This window comes from Mustela nigripes, chromosome 6 (assembly GCF_022355385.1).
Source record: "Mustela nigripes isolate SB6536 chromosome 6, MUSNIG.SB6536, whole genome shotgun sequence".
Classification (NCBI taxonomy): Eukaryota; Metazoa; Chordata; class Mammalia; order Carnivora; family Mustelidae; genus Mustela; species Mustela nigripes.
In genome coordinates, this window is record NC_081562.1 from 19,555,801 (window position 1) to 19,576,786 (window position 20,986).

The window sequence follows — 20,986 nt, forward strand, 5'->3', positions numbered from 1 at the left end:
GGTCCTGGGATCGAGTCCCACGTCGGGCTCTCTGCTCGGCGGGGAGCCTGCTTCCCTCTCTCTCTCTCTCTCTGCCAGCCTCTCTACCTACCTGTGATCTCTCTCTGTCAAATAAATAAATAAAATATTTAAAAAAAAAAAAAAAAACAACAGGATGTCAGAAAAGTCTTAAGAAAAAGGCTGTAGAAAGGAAAAATGCTTGGGGCGCCTGGGTGACTCAGTGGGTTAAGCCTCTGCTTTTGGCTCAGGTCATGATCCCAGGGTCCTGGGATCAAGCCCCACATCAGGCTCTCTGCTCAGCAGGGAGCCTGCTTCCTCCTCTCTCTCTGCCTCTCTGCCTACTTGTGATCTCTGTCTGTCAAGTAAATAAATAAAATCTTTAAAAAAAAAAAAAAGAAAGGAAAAATGCTTTATCAGTCAAAACTTTTTTTTTTTTTTAAAGATTTTATTTGAGAGAGAGCATGCAAAGGAGAGAGCACAAGCAGAGGGAGCAGCAGCAGGAAGAGGGAGAGGGAGAAGCAGACTCCCTACTTAGCAGGGAGCCCAATGTGAGTCTCCATGCCAGGACCCTGGGATCACGTCCTGAGCAGAAGGCAGCTGCTTAACCACTGAGCCACCCCAAGCACCCCCAGTACAAACTTTTTAAAATACTTCTTGTATTATGTGCGGTTCCCTTCCCCATTCTTGGAACATTGGAATGTTTTTAGTATCTCTGTATCTGATAATAATAAAACTTGTAATAAAATTAATACTAAGTGATGATGAAATTAGTATCTTACTGCTATAGTGGATCCATTCTTCCCAACACCACCATGGAGGATAACATGGAAATAATTTGAACAGGAAAATATTGCGCCACCTACTACTCCAAGAACTGGAAAGATCTTCAATTTTATTTCTAGAATGGGTATCTTTAGGGGTAGAGGAAAGAAATAAATCGTTAAGAAAATAAGAATTTCTTTTCCTATTAAATAGTAAAGAAACATTATAATATGACATTATATGATAAGCTATCCTTTTTCTTATAATCAAATCTTAACTCCTAAATATAGCCTACAGTGGTAACTTTTCTTTTAATGGTTTTATCTAGTAAGTGAAAAATGAATCCACCAAATTCAGGGAAGTCTACATAACCGTGATGATATATTTAATCTCATAAACCTTCATCTGACTTAAACATGAAAAAGGATAGTTCCCTTGAATTTAGTACCTCTAAAAGACTGCATCACAGGAAAAGTCAGACACCATGATCTGCATCATGAATGTGACAAATATCACAATGTGTGTGCATGTAAGACTTTTGTGTAGTTAATATCCAGGATTAAATCTCTAGCAATATATTTACCTGTTGGTCAATTTGCTCTTCAAGAAAACTTCCCAAGGCAGCAAAGGATTTAAAAAACAGTAATAATAAGTTGCCAATATATCATTATTATCACCCAAAAGCTATAGTTCACATAATAGCTTACTCTTGGTGATACGTACTTTCTATGAGTTTAGACAAATGCATAATGACAAGTTTCCATCATTATAGTATATCATACAGAATAGTTTCACTGCCCTAAAAATATGCTGGGCTTTGTCTCTTATTCCTCCATTCCCCATAACCTTTGGTAACTGCTGATCTTTTCACTGTCTCCATTATTTTGCCTTTTCCAGAATGTTATATAGCTGGAATCATATAATATATGTAGTCGCCTTTTCAAATTGGTTTCTTTCACTAAGTAGTATGTATATAAGATCCCTCCATGTCTTTTTATGTCTTGATAGAGCTTTCTTTTCAACACTGAATAATATTCCATTGCGTGCATGTGGCATAATTCATCCATTCACCTACTGAAGGACATCTTGGTTGCTTCCAAGTTTTGGCAATTATTAATAAAGCCGCTGTAAACATCCGAGTTCAGGTTTTTGTGTGGACATAAGTTTTCTGCTTATATGGGTAAATATCAAAGAGCACGGTCGCTGGATCCTATGGTAAGAGTATGTTTAGTTTTGTATCTCTTACTATTTTTACTGGAGGTATATATCTGAGTGATTAAAAACACAGAATCTGGAATCTGTCTTCTTAATTCCAGTACTTACTAGCCATGTGTCCTTGGACAAATTACTTAATTATTCTAAGACTTACTTATAAAACAGAATAATCATAGTATCTATTTCATAGAATTGTTCTGAGGGTCAGATAAAACAGTGATGGTAAACTGTGGGAACATAAGGTGTTTGTTCAATAAATGTTAGTTGTTGGCTATTGATATTATCCTTATTATTCTTATATCTATGGGCAGGAGGTTGTGAGTCAGCAAGTGTTATGGACTTGGGTCATAGAGACAGAATAATTTATTTCTTTATAAATTCTCTTTCTATGCAAACCACGGATATGTAACAGTGGCCTCCCAAGAATTAACTTTTGTCAGAATACTGAGGCCAACGGGGCAGAAAGTAAAAACACTCCTTAATATGGGCAACTTTACCTCATTGTAGATTATTTAAAAATGCAAATTATTAACTTTTCTTTCCTAATATTGAGGGACAAGTTTCAAAAGTAAAATATTTTACTGAGTTTACTTTTTTATATATCTATTTTATGAGATAGATTTTGGCCTGGAAAAGGTAGTTCAACTAGTGTGTTAAAATTTTGTATTAGGGTAATGGGGTCATTTTCTTCTATGTGGTAATATATTCATGCATAGGGGAAAGTGCCAAAATAAGGTATATAAGACAATAAAATTATAAAATGAAGAACAAAGGTTAAGAAGTGGTATGATCATTAAAAACAATGCCAAGAATTTCTGAAGAAAATTAACAATGCATTTTTTCCTAAATATTTGTTAAGTACTGAAATGTAAATTTAAATATTCAGATTTACCGTATAGTCCCACATTGTTGCTCCTCCAAATGTAGACAACACGAAGACCATCACTAAAGCTAACTGAATTTCAGTTACATCCACTCTAAAAAGAGAGGACAAAGAATAGAAAAGGTATTTGTAAATAAAATTCATAAATGTGAAAGTCAGTTAACCATAGGTTAAATATCAAAGATAGAAGAATCTTTTCAGGCTTAGCTTATTGTACCTTCTGTTCCATCACTGAATTATCGATTTACATGATTAAATGAAAAGCCCACTGAACAACAGGGGCTCACAGAGAGGTAAACATTAGGATATGCACAGGTTGGGATGGGGTAAGCTTGTACAGCATGTATAAAATTGCTGAGAGCAGTTATCATTGAGATTACAGAAGGATTTTACTTTCTGCTTTATGTACTTCTGTAAAGTTTGAATTTTTAAATAACAATCATGTATTACTCTTGTAATGAGGAAAAATTATAATAATATAAAAACAACCAGATGACTTAAGACAAATTGAAAACACTCCCAAGTGAATTTCACTTGAAGAGTAGGGAAAGTTAAAACAGCTTTATTAGGTTACTAACAGTCACTACAGCTTTTTGGTTTCCATAGACATTTTCCCCTAATATATGAACATAGTTAAGTTCATTTTTTAAAAAAACCCACTAAAACAACATCAGTCTCCAGTCTGCATTGCCTGAAGCTATCGACTGACTCCTCTATCTCCTTTGCTCCATACACAGGCTAACTGAAATGTAGTCCATATTTGTAATTTCCTCTTCTTCATATTTGCTGCTTAATCCACTGTAGTCTGGTCTTTGGCCCCATTCTACTAAAACTGTTTAAGGTAAACAGTGACTTCCAATTTATCAAATCTAAGGGATATATTTCAGTTAATACCTTGGCTAATTTCTCTGCAATACTTAAAATGCTGATCATTCCCTCTTTCTTAAAATGTTTTGCTATGTTATTTATTCCATGCTCTCTCCTGATTCACCTACCTTACTGGAAGCTCTTCTCAGGCTCCCTCCTAGACTGCTGCTTCTTCCACATCTTAAATGCTACTACTTCCAGAATTCCATCTTTTCTCCTTTTAGATTTTCTGAACAATTCTATCTAAGACTACCATCTGTAGGCTAAGGACATCAAAATCCCTATCTCCAAATCCACATCTTTTTTTCCTGCTGAGCTCCAGATTTTTTATGTCTATCTACTTTACATCTCTGCATGGATGCCCTGGAGTCTTTGGATGCTAGAGGAATACTTATTGCTCTGCAAATACAAGATATGCAGCAATTATATGACAAAATAAAACCAGACAGGGAATAAAAGACTTCTAGACTAAGCTACTTAGGGGGCAGTTAGTAGGAGGTGAACTGAACATTAACCCACAAATAAAAAGAAAACGTAAAAAATGATACCCAGTATTTGTAAGACCAGTAACAGGTAAACCAAGGCCTCCAGCAGGAAGTTAGTTGAAAAAAGTAAACATAATAATATAACAAGTAGTACTTTGTAGAGAAAAAGGAAGAAAGGTTTAACATCTACTGAACATCTATTATGAGTCTAATCAGCTATAAATTATTCTGATAAATTTTTTGGAGAGGGAAACTTAAATGATTTTCCATGCCTACACTGGAACAGCTAAATATTTATTGCCATAGGAAAATGCCTCAGAGCCAGCACTTTTCCTACTACACTTATGAGTCATTATCAGAGTTTTGTGCTCTTTTTCCAGTAACAAAAGTAGAATTATATTTAATTATCCATAATTTTTCTAGGTTATGACTAGTGACTAGTAGCAACTAGGAAAGCTGGTAGGAAACAGAACAAGCTTTCTCTCAATGAACTAAGTAACCCAAATAAGGATCGGGAAATCCATACCAGCCAACAGACAATTGATACTGACACAGTGTGTTAAGTTTTGCCAAAGGCATGGTTGATATCCTATATGTAGATCCTTCTTGTAATGTTAAACTAAACCATCAATCTACTTACTCAATGCTCCATGACATTTTTACTTTGACAAAGTAAAAAAATATACTAGTTATACTAGTGTACTATATCCTATACTATATCCTAGTTATACTAGGATCTCTGCCATTCAGTGTTACTATTTTTAATTTAAATTTGGGGGCAAGAGAATCTTAAGCAGGTTCCACACCCAGTGTGGAGCCCATGCAGGGCTCAATCTCACAAACAGACCTTGACCAGAGCCAAAATCAAGAGTCAGACATGGAAGCTTAACTGACTGAGTCACCCAGGCACCCCACAGTGTTAGTATTTTAAAAGGCTGCCTAGCCCCAGCACTGTAGGGTCTCCTCCTGCCCCTATGTGCTGGAGCCCCAATCACAATAGTCATTTTCCTAATGTTCTCAGTACTTTCTTTCCTCATGCTTCTCCCTAGTGCTTCTACTCCAATTTGTCTGGCATAGTCCATTCATAAGAAACTCATCTTTGTATCTCCAGTTCTAGGCACGCATTAGGCTCTCAATCAACAGCAAATGAGTGTAAAATTTACAACTAGGCCAGGATGAACGAATTCATTTTAGAAAGATTTTTAATGAAGTTAGAAGCCAAACAGGTAAAATGTTAGTCATTAAATAGTGACACCAATAATAATTAACCAGAACACTGCATTATTACATTACTCTAGTTTACCATAGCAAGTTCAGCAAATTAAAAAGCCGTAGATTTTGTAAAGCTACTTTTCTATTTTAGCATATCTTAATTTATAAATAGATACAGATTCTAAACTTCACATAGTTGCCTTGAATTTTAAGGCAGGCTTTTTGACACTTGGGCTCTTGATCAGTAGATAAGGAATCACCTAGACTCACATTTTCCATAAAAGCTTTCTTAAGCTAATTCAGACTATAGAGCCCTTCCCCTTACTTAGGATTTCTTCAGTGCTTAAGGAAACCTAGAGCAAGTTATTTTACACTTGGTGATGGACTACATTAACTGTGTCACAGAAGTATTATCTCTTTCCTTTAATACAGTATACCAAAAATCCCTAAAACAGGAATTTTTAAAGAATGCATTTTTGTATCCTTCTACAGAATCTAACACATTGCTGATCTCATAGAACTGAATAGCAGTCACTAAGAGTATGGAGTTTGGAATCAAACAGACTTGAGTTTTAACCCTGGCTCTATACTTATTAGCAGTACAAGAACATTACAGAATCTCTGCTTCATTTGTACAGAGGAGGTTAATGTGAGGAAAAAATGAGATAATGCATGTAAAGTACTTAGTATAGTGCCTGCAACATGCAAGTGCTCTAGATGGTAGCTGCAATTATCCCATTATTTAGGAATCAATGTGATGTGTTGCCTAAGGCTTTCTCTCTGTTACATGATCCACAGATTTGAGCTTCTCTCATTTTTATCATCATCAGAGGTTTTGGGTTTGTTTTTTGTTGTTGTTGGTTTTTTGGGTTTTTTTTTTCCAGAGCTGTTTCTCCTATGTAGCAATAAAAGAGGGGCCAAAAAGAATCAGTAGACATGGGAAGGCAGAGTCGAGAATGAGCCAATGGCAGATAGTTCCTAAAGGATCAGGCAGAGAAGGAGCTAATGGGAAACAGGAAGAGTACTGGGCTCCTGCTTCATGCACTACTTCCTGGTGTCCAAGAAAGAGGCATCAGAGGTTTATCATCTAATGTTTAGCTCTAACATTTTCAAGGTATTTTTACATTATCTCATCAACTGCCTACCACAACTGAAGAGTCTCACAATTACCTGTTGATGGTGACTGTTGTAACAGGTGGCCCCTTGTTGGGCACTGAAGATTTGACCAAAAAGGACCTTTACATTCTGTATTTCATTATTTTATTATATAAATCAAATGCTGTTTACAGTTACTGCATATTCTTTTTCTATATTATCCAGGCCCCTTATTTTTCTCTTTCTCCTGTATAATGTAAGCTTGGGTTAGTAAGTTATTAAAGTGGAAAAAGGGGGAAAAAAAATTATTATCGAATATATAACTATTTATGATGCAGAATACCTAACAAGACTTAACGTGTAGCATTTATGGATGTGCCAATAAATTAAAAGATAATTTAAATTCTTGATTGAAGTTTTGTTCTCCTTACGGATAAGTAAAATTTAAGATTGTGAAAATAAACTGAATTATATTTTAAAATGTACAACTTAAAAAACATACTTACTTTCCAAACCTCAACACGCCTGAAACATAAGTCTGCCAATGAGCACAATAAAACATGAACATCCCAATAAAAGAGCAGAAAAACAACCAGTCAGGATGAGTTCCTAAGCGCACCGCAATTGAAGCTCCAATTGCCATAAATACTGAAAGAAACAAGGTTTAAGAACTATTAAGAATTAAAAATAATTAATGAAATAATTTCCATGTACTATTTAGAAATACAATTTTTAAAAAAATGTAATTACATTATGGTGCACTAAAGAAAATTAATTTTTGAACATACTTTCACAAAATACACTATGCAAATTTGCTCCCAAATGCACACTTACCACCAAAACTGACCATTCGAACAGCTCAGTCCATTTTTAGTTTTTGAGCCATCAGCAAAAAAAGAAAGAAAAAGAAAAAGAAAACCTTCATTAACTTACCTGTGGAAAGAGAGTCACAACCATGGTCAAAAAGTTCCCCTAAAGGGGAACAAGAATTTGTCCTTCTGGCTTGTTTCCCATCAATAGCATCCAGTGACTGATAGATAAAGAGTCCCAGTGCACATAAAAGGTATGTCCAGTATGGTGCCTAAAAATAAACGTAAATAATAAATACTCTTAAATGACAACAAGCTAGCTTCTCTTTGAAAATAGTTCAACCTAAGCCAATTGACACATTTTCTTGTGTTCTCATCTTACATCACCTCAGAGTGTTATAAAAAACATTCATAACCCTCCTTATACAGATGAGAACTAAATTGAGAAATCAAACGAACTGTTCTAAGTCATGTGGATAGAGGGACAAAGAAGCCCATACTGCGAGAAACACAAAAACTAAATGAGCAAGGATTAGGACACTGATTTTAGTTCCTAATCCACAGCTCTTTCAATATATTACTTACATATGGCACTAGATTTGAAATTATTCAGTAAGATTTTGCTATGAAAAATATCTTAAAGACAAACCACAGAACTCTGCTCACGATGGAGTATCGGGGAACTGGATCTATTCTCCCACCTTATATAACCAGAAAAGCAGTAAAATAAATGAAGTAAGTTTTCAGACACTGCAGGCGGTGAAGCACTGTGATCCCTGACAGAGGGAAACATGAGGTGAGCCCTGTAACTACTCCAGCTTAGGACCCACAGGCAGACCACAGCATAGGAATGGGGAACCTGAACAGAGTCCAGTGATCTTGATATGATGAGGAGAAGCGTAGCAGAATTCAGAAAGGTCAAAACAGCTAGAATTTGTGGAGCACAGTACCAGAGAAAAGAGGAACACAAGATCTACAGAAGAGTACCTTTGAGTCTTTGGCTGAGAAGTGACCTGTGCCTGAATGAAATAAAACTATTAACCAAGGCGAGGGAAAGAAACATTGAACAGTACAAGGCTGCATAATTCTTGAAGGCCACATAAAGCTGAGAATTTTTCATGTTCCCACCAGGCACAGCAGAAAGACTCTGTAATGCCTAGGACATTGGGTAGAGTTAACAGAAATGTATTGCCTTAGCAGTGGCGAGAAATTAGCCCAAGTTAAACGCCTCTTGGTAGAGTCCTAACAGACATAAAGTCCAGCCTCAAAAGAACCCAACAGGTCCTATTTAACTAAACTATAGTCAGTACAAAGTACAATATCTTTTTTTTTTTAAGATTTTATTTATTTATTTGACAGAGAGAAATCACAAGTAGATGGAGAGGCAGGCAGAGAGAGAGAAAGGGAAGCAGGCTTCCTGCTGAGCAAAGAGCCTGATGCGGGACTCGATCCCAGGACCCTGAGATCATGACCTGAGCCGAAGGCAGGGGCTTAACCCACTGAGCCACCCAGGCGCCCCCAAAGTACAATATCTTAAAGGGATTTAAAAAAACCTAGTACCCAAAGATATAAAATTCATAATGTCTGGTATCTAATCAAAAATTACCAATCATGCAAAGAGGCAGGAGAGTATGTTCTACAACTAGAAGTAAAAACAATTAATACAATCAGACCCAGGAAATGACAGAAAAATGGAATTAGATGAGGCCATTAAAAGTTATTATAAATATGCTTCACATGTCCAAGAAGGGGGAAAGAAAACATAAAAGACTCAAGTGAAACCCATTAATATTAAAAACAGTATTTGAAATGTAAAATATACTAGATAAAATTGGACAATGCAGAAGAAAAGATCAATGAACTTGGAGACTACTAATGGAAACTATCTAAAATTATACAAAGGAAGAAAAAAGACTACCGATAATTGATCTTGGGTATCACTGACTGGTGGGACAGCAGAAGCAGTCTAACATTTTTATCGGCGTCTCGGGGAAGAGAAGAGATAGCTGAACATGAAAAATATAAGAAATAATGGCTGAAGGATTTCCAAATTTGATGAAATTTATAAACTTGCATATCCAAGAAGCTCAAACACCAACCAGAATAAGTATTTTTTTTAAAACCCACCAAGGCACATCATAATCAGAAGCCAGAGAAAAACAGAAACATTATATACAGAAGTGTAGATACTGACAAAAGAAAGAGTCTGTAAACTTGAAGACAGGTGAACAAAAATGATGCAATTTGAACAAGACAGAGAAAAAGAGATTTTAAAATGACCACTCTTTTCTTCAAGCACTTTGTAAATATACTCTTCTTCATCAGGGACTTACGTGATGGTACGAATGGTCAACCCAGATTTCTATGTGGTAGAGAGGAAATACAGCAATATTATTAAGAAGTAGGGTTGTTTTTTAAAAATAATTTAAAAAAATTTTTTTATAAACATATATTTTTATCCCCAGGGGTACAGGTCTGTGAATCGCCAGGTTTACACAAGGAAGTAGGGTTTTGAAGTTAGATCTTGTTTGAGTCCTTGACTCTCATTTAATAGCCAAATAATCTTGGGCAAGTCACTCAACCTCTCTAAACCATAGTTACGCACCTGTAGGGTATGAATACTCACAGTTCTGTCAGATGAAAAAATTCTAAGATAGCTATTTATACAGAGCCTGGCACATAGTAAGTGCTCAGTAAAGGTTAGCTATTCTCATTAAGTTGTTTTGTATACTTTCAGTGGCAAATATAGTTTTTAAAATACCAATCTTTGTATGGTTTATTGGAGAATTCTACAAATATCCAATCAACCTGCTATCTTGTTCCTCAATCTTTCTAAGTAAATAGAAGTTTACACTGAACCTACTTTAATAAAAACTTCATTTTTAAATATTAGATGCCCAGTATTAATGATGACACTACTAATTGCTTAAAAGGGCTTACTAAGTCTCTTCCACTTAAAAGACAAGCAGCATAAGTTAGAAATAATTGAAGAAGAGAAGCAACCTGAGTTATGAATATGCATATTAAAATACCACAGTCAAAGAAACAATAAGCACTGGTGAGGATTTGGGGAAGAAGGAACACTTGTGCACTGTGGGTAGGAATGCAAACTGGTGCAGCCACGATGGAAAACAGTCTGGAGGTTCCTCAGAAAATTTAAAATAGAACTACCCTAAGGCCCAGTAATCACACTACTGGGTATTTAACCAAAGAGTATGAAAACACTGATTTTAAAGTGTATATGCACCTCATGTTTATTGCAGCATTATTTACAATAGCCAAATTATGGAAGCAGCCCAAGTGTCCTTCGGTAGATGAATGAATAAAGAAGATGTGGCATATATACATCCATAAAAAGAATGAAAATCTTGCCTTTTGCAACAATATGTACGGAACTAGAGAGTGTAATAAGTGAAATAATCTGAGAAAGACAAATACCGTATGATCTCACTCATATGTGGAATTTAAGAAACAAAATAAATGAACAAGGGAAAAAAAAGAGACAAACCCCCCAAAATGGACTCTTAACTATGGAGAACAAACAGAGGGTTACCAGAGGGGAGGGGAGAGGGGAGCTGGGTGAAATAGGGGACAGGGATGAAGGACTGCCCTTGTGATGAGCACTGAATAAGGTATAGAATTGAATCATTATATCATACACCTGAAACTAACACACGAATGTACGTTAACTATGTTGAAATTAAAATGAAAACTTAGTAAAAAAATTAAAAGCTTAAACACTACATTCAATTCTGATTAGCATGTTTTTAAAGGCTTATCTGCAAACTATGAAACAATTAGGAGGGGGCTAAAAAAACAGAATTGGTAAATCCTTACAGCAGTACAAAAGTGGAAAAAGCAAAACGAAACAAACCATCTGAGTTTTTCCTAGAATCTTTCTTGAAAGAATACCAAAGTGTTTTGCATAGAACAAGCCCGGTGACTCTTTTCAAACTAGTAAATTCTTAACTATTTTTTCCTACCAGGAAAAATTATATTGTATTAATTTCGATAACCAAAGGAAAGCAAAGTTATATTTCAAATCTATGTAAAATTGGAAATTGAAGTTATTAAAATTTCTAGAAGGACATAAAGTCACTTTTCTGATCTATTTTCCACCAAGTACCTTCCCCCTACATGACAGACTTCTGAAGAACATCATCTACCTGAGAGGTATTCCATTTCTCCCTTCTATGCACAGAACCTTCTTATACTGAGACAATGGAGCCAAGGTCCATGTTAAAAGCCTATTTCTGACCTCTGATTTGGTAGACTGGCAGCAGGCAAGTTCAAAGGTCAAAGTGTTAATGGAAATCCATACTGAGATAAATTTGGTCACTCCTGGACACCATAGTTGAAGGTGGACTCTGCTCATCATTTGGAAAAAGGAAAGGAAGACTTGTTGACTAGTTTAAAACTACATCATTAAGCTACTAGAGTTAAGATTTAGGGTTTAAATGGGTAAAGAACGCAGGGGAATTTGAACAAGGAAACAAGAGAGGGGGTCTCGGCCTAAATGAAGGTTGAGGCCTGGAAAACACGAGGTTTACTCATGAGTCAGTGACCAGATCCCTGTTGCAGGATCAGAACATCAATAGTAGTCAGATTGGAAAGGCAGTAACGTTATCTTAGACAGTACAACAAAGGGCATTTTCCAGCACTGTTTTATTTGATACAGCAATCCACAGAGACAGGGCAGCTATCATGTTCTTTTTATTAAAGTCGAAAGTAAAACTTAGAGAGGACTGATCACATCCCATCCAGTGGCCAGACTGGGCCTGAGAATCAGACCCGGGTCTTCTGCCCTGCCCTTAGGATAAGGGCTCCATCAGACCACAGGCTGCATAGACCTGAATTCTTACTTCACATCCGACTTAATCCTTCAGACCTGCTGAGAAGCGCTCTCCTGCCCACACAACCAATTTCAAGTGTAAAGAGCCTAAGGTAATGGCTGGAAGCCATGTGATGCTTGCCTCCTTTTAAACCCAGGAAGGCACACTAGTCCCCAGTACCTGGTTCATTCATTTCCAGTCTCCCCAATGCCACAAAGGTCAAACTTATCTTTCATTTTCCCGGATGTCATCAGCTCCAACTCCACCTGAAGAAAGCTATTAAATAGCCTGCAAATTGTCATCTTCCTTCCTAACCTGTTTTCTCTGCAAAACTGACTCCAGGTTGGAGATCCAGGAACCACAGGACCCTTCCTTCCAGAAGTCTTCTCAAAACAGGTTTAATTACAGAAGAGACTCCAGGTTGAAGGAGGATCTACAAAAGCCACCCCAACTCATTTTATCTTTTCATGTGAACTTTCAAAAATTTTCAACATAAGCATGGAACAGTCAGGCCTGGATTACTCATTATAAAGTCACAAGCAATTTATCAAAATACTACTATAGAAGGAACCTAGTCCAAAAAAGTAGAACTTCTCCAGGTAATATTAGATTCCTAACATTTAAAGTTTTAAATTATATAATTTTCAAAGTATCTACTGTATCTTTTAGGATCAGAATTTAAAGAATATGCCATAGGAAGCTTTTCAGGTCAACCATCAAGACCTACATCAATCTTGTAAATGATGACATGGTATTCAATAATGTGGCTACACCACAATTAAGTGATAACTTCACTAATGATGAATCTTGCATTATTTGATGAAAAATTATTATGTAAATTTATTCTAGAAAACAAAATTATTACTAAGAATCAATCAATCCCCAGTCATTTAAAAAAAAACACTAATAAATTTAAATTGCTTTTCAGTTACACCACTAACAAAGAGCTGTATAAAAATAAGTCTTGGGGAAATTTTACTTTTTTAGTTACCTGAATTATAGGTTGTTATTATTCATCTTATAATTAGAAAAACCAGAGTTCTGAACCAGACCATATGGTAATTGTTCTCATTACAAATAACTGTGTCAGAGAGAACACTCACATATAAACCAATTACTTATCTTCTTTTTTTAAGTGGGTCTGAATGAGCACACATACATCAAGAAAAGGAAGAAAAGATTTCGAAAGTGATCAGTAAGCACATCTCTGCTCACTGGACAAACTTCATTTACAAGCCTGGACCTTAAAATACTTGATTTTCTGGAACACATACTTAGGTCTCCTATAATTAAAAATGTTATTAGACTAGATAGTCTCCAAGGACCCCTCTTTCATATTAGAATATAATTCTCTCATGGGTATGAGACATGTTGTCTGTTTTTAAAATCTGCTGTACATACCACAGAAGCTAAATTACTAGATGATCTAATTGTTCCTTATCAGGTAAAATGGTTTCCAAAGGGAAAAATTTATGCCCTTAGTTGTTCCTGCAGAGTGGTTAGAAGTATGCAATCTGGGATGCCTGGCTGGCTCAGTTGGTCAAGGGTCGGCCTTCGGCTCAGGATCTAGTCCTGCACTCTGGGCTCCCTACTCCACAGGGAGTTTGCTTCTCCTTCTGCCTGTCTCTCTCATGAATAAATAAAATCTAGAAAAAAAAAAGTGCGCAGTGTGGACTCTACCTGCACCCAGATCCTTGCTTTCATCACTAGCTGAGTATGGATGACTTAACCTCCCAGTGCCTCAGTCTCCCTTTATCAAACATACAAATAATCACTGCTCCTGTCTCACTGTGAAAGTCAAAGTATTACATGGAAAGTGTTGAGAAAAGTGCCCGGCATATGGAAGGAGCTCACTAAGCTTGTTGTTATTATTGTTATTACTGATATAAGACAATTTTAGGTGATTCATGGGTCAACTTTTTATTTTAATAATTAGGTCTTTATTTTAATAGGTTTTGGAAATATTCTAACAAATTTAAAAAAGAGCTAGCATAAAAAAAGCTAGCATAGTTATCACATCTATGATTTTATAGATATTAAGGCTGAGAATGAGTCCACATCTTTAAAAAGGAAGAGATTTAAAGTTGATGTAAAGAAAAATAGTAAATAAAAAACAGTATATATAAGTTATATGCAAAAGTAGAAATCTTCCCAAATTAAAATATAGGAAATACTGGAACTATATAATGCTTATTTATATAAAATTTTTATACTTAAAAAAAATTATCTCTTTGCTTTAAATGGCCTTGGGTATTAGCTGACACACATGCAAAAAGTATTATATAACCAGTAACAGTTGGGCCAGCTGCTATCGGGGAGACTTAATTATCCAAACAGCAATTGACTTTTCTCTCTATAAAAACATCAAGTGCATTTATAAGAGGTAGGAAGAAAGAAAATTAGAAGACAGATCATGCCTATGTGAAAAAATGTAATGTTATGTGGTTTAAAAAGTGGATTTTCAAAAGAAAATTCATTGCATTTCTAACAGACCACGAATCTGACACTGGTCTAGCCCTGTGGTGTGATTGAGAGGTTGTGGACTAGGCGCCTGTCGCTGATGGGGCACTTCCTGTTTACAGAGGGAGGGCCCCACCAGAGGCCTGAAAGGCTCCAAGAGAAGCGGGTGGTCCGGATTGGTAAAATCATTCTCAGTCCCCAATCAGGAAAGGGCCTGGGGACATACTGGTTTCTTTTTTTTTTTTTTTTTAAGATTTTATTTATTTATTTGGCAGAGAGAGATCACAAGTAGGCAGAGAGAGAGAGAGAGGAGGAAGCAGGCTCCCCGCTGAGCAGAGAGCCCGATGCGGGACTCGATCCCAGGACCCTGAGATCATGACCTGAGCCGAAGGCAGCGGCTTAATCCACTGAGCCACCCAGGCGCCCGACATACTGGTTTCAACGCAGATCTTCAGGCTTCAGGTCTGGTTACCCGCCAGCTTTTGAGAAGAGCATACCCATTTTCAGGAAATGAAGCAGATTACAAGCAGGCATTTTACAGAAATGCAGTCTGAACAGCAATTCAGGCCCAGCGGGGCTCTCTCCTGACTTTAGAAATCTGTACTCTGAAAGGTAGCTTGCTTTCTTTTTATATTTTGGGGGAATAGTCCTTTTCCCCCCTCTTTTTTTAAACCTTTAGTACTTACTAAAGTTCTTATTGAAAACGCCAGTCTCTCATTGTGCCCAGGGAAATAGGAAGGCAGAGGGGTATGAAGAGAATCCCTGGGCCAGATGGATCATTGACAGCAACTGTACTGGGTGCTTTCACAGCTGTTCTCTTTAATGTTGCAAAACCCAAGTGGTCAGAGCCTAGGCCCAGGTCAAAAGTCCAAGGAGGAATAGCTTATATAATAAAGTATAGGAAAACCATAGGAGTCAAAGAGTCAAGCCCCAAAGCAATTACCTGCAGAAGCTCCTTCCAGCCAAGGCTGAGAATATGGTGAGGCCAGTGAGCCACCAGGGGTTCGTACAGAAATTGAGGCTGTATTTACCCTCAGGATCAGGGTCCTTTGGTGCCTCCTTAAGTCCCGAGGCCTAAGTGACTGCTTGCCTCATTTTAGTTCCCTTCCCTGCCCTGCTTTCTCAAATTTCAAATTTCCACCTCCGGAAAGGAGCTGGAGTTTTTATTTTGTTTTATTAAGACTAGACCACTCCCTAACAAGAGTCCTGCCTTAATAAATGATGCCTGATAAGTTACTGATCTGGTTAAAAGAAAAAAACGATGGAGACAGGTAATAAAAAAGGAAATACAGGGGTGCCTATGTGGCCTGGTGGGTTGAAGCCTCTGCCTTCCAGTCAGGTCATGATCCCGGGGTCCTGGGATCACCCCAAATCGGGCTCTCTGCTCCTCGGGGAGCTTGCTTCCTCCTCTCTCTCTGCCTGCCTCTTTGCCTACTTGTGATCTCTGTCTGTCAAATAAATAAATAAATCTTAAAAAAAAAAAAAAAAAGGAAATACAATATTTTGAAGAAACCAAACCAAGGAGAACAATCTGAGTAAAAATCTAAAGATTGTTGCCTTTTCTTATTATTCCCCAACAAATAACCCTTTACTTTATAGTGCAAAGGCAACTATAATCTGAATCATTTTGACAGGGAACAAACCATTTCTTAAGGTCTTTCTGACTTCTCAGAAAAACGTTGTTTTTGGTACAACTTTCTATCATCATTAACAAAATAAATATATTAATGCCCTCTGACCTGACCCTATACTAGGCATCTATTTGCTCTAATCAATGACACTGATGTGTCATTAGCCTGGAGCCTAAAGAATTAGATCCGAATTTCTGAGTTTTCTTATATACAAATTTAGGAATTGCAATAAGTAGGCTCGAAAGTCCTTCAAACTGTTTAAGTCTGTGATTCTATTTCAGGACTAGGCAGCAAGGAATGGGGCGGGGGGGGGGGGGGGGGGGGGGCGCGGTCAAGGACTCCATACAGAGTAGCATTCAGATAGAACCGCTTCATCCAGGTGAGAAGTGGGACAATTCAGTTCCACTTTTCTCTAGTAGTCCTAACTCTTGCTTACTCTCGTTAAAATCCCCAGGCCAAACAACTGATACTTATTTAATCCAAGACCCGCTTAAACTGATGAGGGTGGAAAAACATCATCTTCCAAGATGCCATTTCATTCATGCAGACAATAATTTAGTGAATATTTACTAAGCCTCTGTGTTATGCAAAGTGCAGTACAGACTGTACAAATCGGCAATCTTCCTCTGAACTTAAAAGTTGGTAGACTGTCCTGCTCAGTAAGGACACACGTAACCAAAATAAAATGGAGAAGTTCCCCAGGAGACCTACAAAGCCCCACGGCTGAAGCATAGCATTCTGGCTTGGAATCCCGGTCTTCAGTTAAAGCTACCTACCCCAAAGAGGTTAATTTCTCTTCAATTTCCTAATCTATAAAATGGGGATAATAATACTACCACTTCATAAAGTTGTTTAGAGGATTAAATGAGACAACAGGCTAATGCACCTTCAAATAATGCCTGATACACAGTTAAGACCCAGTAAATGTTCATTGATACTGTTATTTTTACTGGAGTTTTAGAGGACAGACTCTGGAGAAGGAAGAAAAATTTTACAAGGAAGTCGTGAGAACTGAGCATTGAGAGATGGAAGCAGGACAGGAGGAAAGAAGGAGAAAGAGAAAAGAGAGGGACAAAAAGAAATCCTTGCTATATAGCAAGTAGTTCAGTTTGGCTGGAGTGAAAAGTTCCTTAACAAAAACAGCAGCATGACACGCAGTTCAAAACACCATTGTAGAAAAGAAGAAGAAGAAGAAAAAGGAACACACACTGTAGAACTTAATATGAATCATTTAATTTTTTTCTATTAAGTTCCCTTCATCCCCATTTATGTCCTAGAAGTTAAAACAGTAGTTTAAAAAAATAGATCAAGTATTATTATTAATATAGATACTTAGTCAGCACTGCCTACACGTCATCCTATATGGGTACAGAAGCCAAAACATCTAAATCCAAAAACCTTACGTATTTTTCCTCTTTCTGGAAGCAATCTGTCAAGTTTGAAAAGCACTACTCATTCTTAAGGCTAAGAATCAGAAAACACTTTCTAATCCAGGTTAAAAATCACTTAACCCTCCAGACCTCAAATTCCTCTTAATAAAAACATATATACTACTATTACTTCAGGATGGATGGATAGAAGAAATACTAAAATGGTGGAAAGGCCATTCTAGGAAGGGAAAAAACTTGCCAGCCTCCTTGGGTAGATATAAAACACAAAGGCAACAATGGATGTGAAAGCACTTTACGTACCTGATTAAATCTTATATAATATACAAGGAATTTTTCCTGCATACAACATAGACAAAGGCAGAAACTCTGGACCAGAAGGTGGTGATGCGTTGAAAATATATACATAGGCTTTGGGGTCAGATGGACTTAGATCTGAATCTTGTCATCAAGTCCCGTCATTTACTAGCTCCGTGACGTGAAAGCAAAGCATCTTGAACTATCATTACTTCTTTCCTGCGATTACTGGGATTTTATCAAACCTGCAATATGAATCCTGTAATGAATGGCTTGTCCCCTCACGGCTGCAGCCACTTAGAAGCAAGTGCAGGAGGATCTAATATCATACATTTCAGAAACTCTTCTCAGTTTCATCTTATTATTTTAACTCTTTGGGGGCCACTCTGATTTTTTCCACTTTTTTGTGTATCTGAGATTCCCAACTCCCCCAACCTTTTTTTTTTTTTTTTTTTAAATGAGGCTGAGCCTAAAAATTAGTCATAATTTTACCTCTTCCATCAGGCCCCACTTAACACTCCTACACAGCATCTCCTGGACTTTTCTAAGCGCTCAACAGATGGTTCTGAAATAATATCGACACATTCATGTGGCAAGTATCAGAAGCGCCCAAATGTTGTTAGCCAAATTCAGGCCCAATAAAAATAAAATTTTTTATGCATTGTCAGGACATTTTTATTAAAAGTGGTATTTTTAGGGGCACCTGGGTGGCTCAGTGGGTTAAGCCGCTGCCTTCGGCTTAGGTCATGATCTCAGGATCCTGGGATCGAGTCCGGCATCGGGCTCTCTGCTCAGCAGGGAGCCTGTTCCCTCTCTCTCTCTCTGCCTGCCTCTCCGTCTACTTGTGATTTCTCTGTCAAATAAATAAATAAAATCTTTAAAAAAGAAAATTAAAAAATTCTTTAAAAAAAAGTGGTATTTTTAATGTGTTGAGTAATATTTTAAATTTGTTGTGCAAAGTGCCATTTTCTACATTTATCCTCAGGTAATATGGTATTTGATCCTCGCTGCATCCTTGTGAAATTGGTTCTGCAGGCATGATTTTCTATTTCACACATGGGAAAACTGACCAGCAGGTCTTTCCATGGTGTGGTGCAGCCCCATGGGAACCCAAGCCTTCCACTTCTAAACTCAGAGCTCCTCCATTCTAGCAAAACCACCTCTAGGCCTTGAGGAAATTCTGCAAACGGGCTGCAAAAAACAAAAACGAAAGAAACTTACTTTTTTGCAAACAAGATGGAAATGAATCACAATGCAAACATCTGCCAAGAACTCCTATGTAATAAACATAAGCATTGACTGGCAAGATAGGATTTTAAAACGTAGGCTCCATTAAATATTTTTTAAAATGGACGCCTAGCATGGAAGGCCTAAAATATTTCCATTGTATTCCTGCTACCCAACCTTAATTTGAATTAGTTCCCCACAGAACCTATACTCAAATATGATTATAAAAGGGATTTCACTATTTGGAGGGCAAAGAAAGCAGTGTCACAGAATGTGCAATGAGTTATTTATTCCATGAACTCCACATTAAAGCTAAAAATGCGAGTGAACCTCCTCTGCCTCCAATCCTGTCCCCACTGAGCCCGCGGGGTGCGGTGCTTCCGAGTAACAGCTGTCCGAAGCTGACGTTATTTACTCTCATTTCCGACACAGGTCAAATACGCACAGCTAAAATCCGTCGGCTGTCGGGATCCCTGGGTCGCGATAGTAAGGATTATCTCCTTGCTAATACCTTAGTTTGTTTTGCATGTCAATGAAGCAAAGAGGAAGTTATCTCGTGGAAGTAACTTATCTCTGATCAGTGCTACCAGTAATTTCAGATCACTAGCACAACCTTGTGAAACGATTATAAAAGTGTCCAAAGGGTAACTCGGGCTTGGCCAACCCGACCGCAGGCCGCGGTGCCCGGCCGGCCGGAGATGGGGGCGTTCAGTTCCCCCCAGTGTGCAAAGTAACCGACGGCTTATCCATCCCACAGCTCCGCGCCAGACCGGGGTGGAGGCCGGACAGGCCGGCCCCCGGGCTCTCAGTGGCCGGGGGAGGCTGGAGTGGACCCGGGCTGAGGCAGTGACCTTGACAACCCCTCTGCCGCCCGCGGAGGCTCGAGGTAGACGCGGACCTGAGGTAGCGGCGCGACAGCCTCCAGGCGGCCCGCGGGAGTCCCGGGGCGGACGCGGCGCGGGGCAGTGGCTGTGTCTGACCCCCACCCCGCCCCGGGAGAGTCATCCGCGCGGGGGTCTCCCCGCTCCCCGGGCGCCTCCAGCGGCGGGACAGCTGCGCACTGGGGCGGGGCTGGGATTGGGAACGCGGGGTTCCCGGGACAGCAGTTGGGGGTCCCTCCTCCGCGGCCGAGGCTCCCCGCGCGGGCCGCGAGCGGAAGGCGGGCCCTACCTCCTCGGTGGCCGTGGGGCAGTAGGAGATGAGCAGGAGGGTGGTTAGCAGGTTGATGGCCAGGCCCAGGAGGGTGATGGAGTTGGGGGCCATCCACAGCGGGATCCACTGGAGCAGCCAGGTCCAGTAGATCTGCAGCGGCGGCTCGAGCAGCGAGACGCCCGCCGCGCTGTAGCGGTGCTCCTCCAGCCGCCGCAGCTGCGCCGCGCTCAGCGGCTCGGCCAGCGCCTTCAGCCAGCGCGGCGCCGGCCTGCCCCCGGCGCCCGCCGCCATGGCCGCCTGCGGGCCCCGCCGCTGCGAGGGAGCGCGGCCCGAGCCGGGCGCCAGGGCGGGGGGGGGGGGGGGGGGGGGGAGGGAGGGGCCCGTGGGCCCCGGCCTGCGCTGACCGGGTGGAACTAGACGGTCGGGCCGGCTCGGGTGAGGTCGAGGTCAGGCCGGGCTGCCCCAGGTCCCGGGGCCCCTGCCCCCAGAGCGGCCCGGCCGCGGGTGCGACCGCCGGGGGTGGGCGGGGCCTCCGAGGAGGGGATCTTAGGGGAGGGGTTGGGGAGACTCTGGCGAGGTGTCTGGGAGGATCGGGCCGGTACTCGGAAGCCACCGGGTTACCACTAGGGTCCTGCAGACAGTAACTTTCTGGTGGACGTGCCAGGGACTGA

At 39.4% G+C, this 20,986-nt stretch overlaps 1 protein-coding gene across 3 annotated transcripts in view; it reads right to left on the reverse strand.

Moving 5' to 3' along the window:
- CHPT1 (choline phosphotransferase 1) overlaps positions 1-20,606 on the reverse strand; it is a 28,541-nt gene extending 7,935 nt beyond the window's left edge. For all 3 annotated transcript variants that reach the window (XR_009404739.1, XM_059402246.1, XM_059402244.1), the window contains exons 1-5: positions 20,334-20,606; positions 7,453-7,600; positions 7,026-7,167; positions 2,870-2,954; positions 780-911 (exon numbers count right to left, since the gene is read on the reverse strand). Coding sequence is in view for 2 of the 3 variants with exons in the window: in XM_059402246.1 (XP_059258229.1) it covers positions 780-911; positions 2,870-2,954; positions 7,026-7,167; positions 7,453-7,600; positions 20,334-20,606 (780 nt within the window). In the remaining variant the exon portion in view is untranslated. The remainder of the gene's footprint in view (positions 1-779; positions 912-2,869; positions 2,955-7,025; positions 7,168-7,452; positions 7,601-20,333) is intronic.
- Between the last annotated feature and the right edge of the window lie 380 nt (positions 20,607-20,986).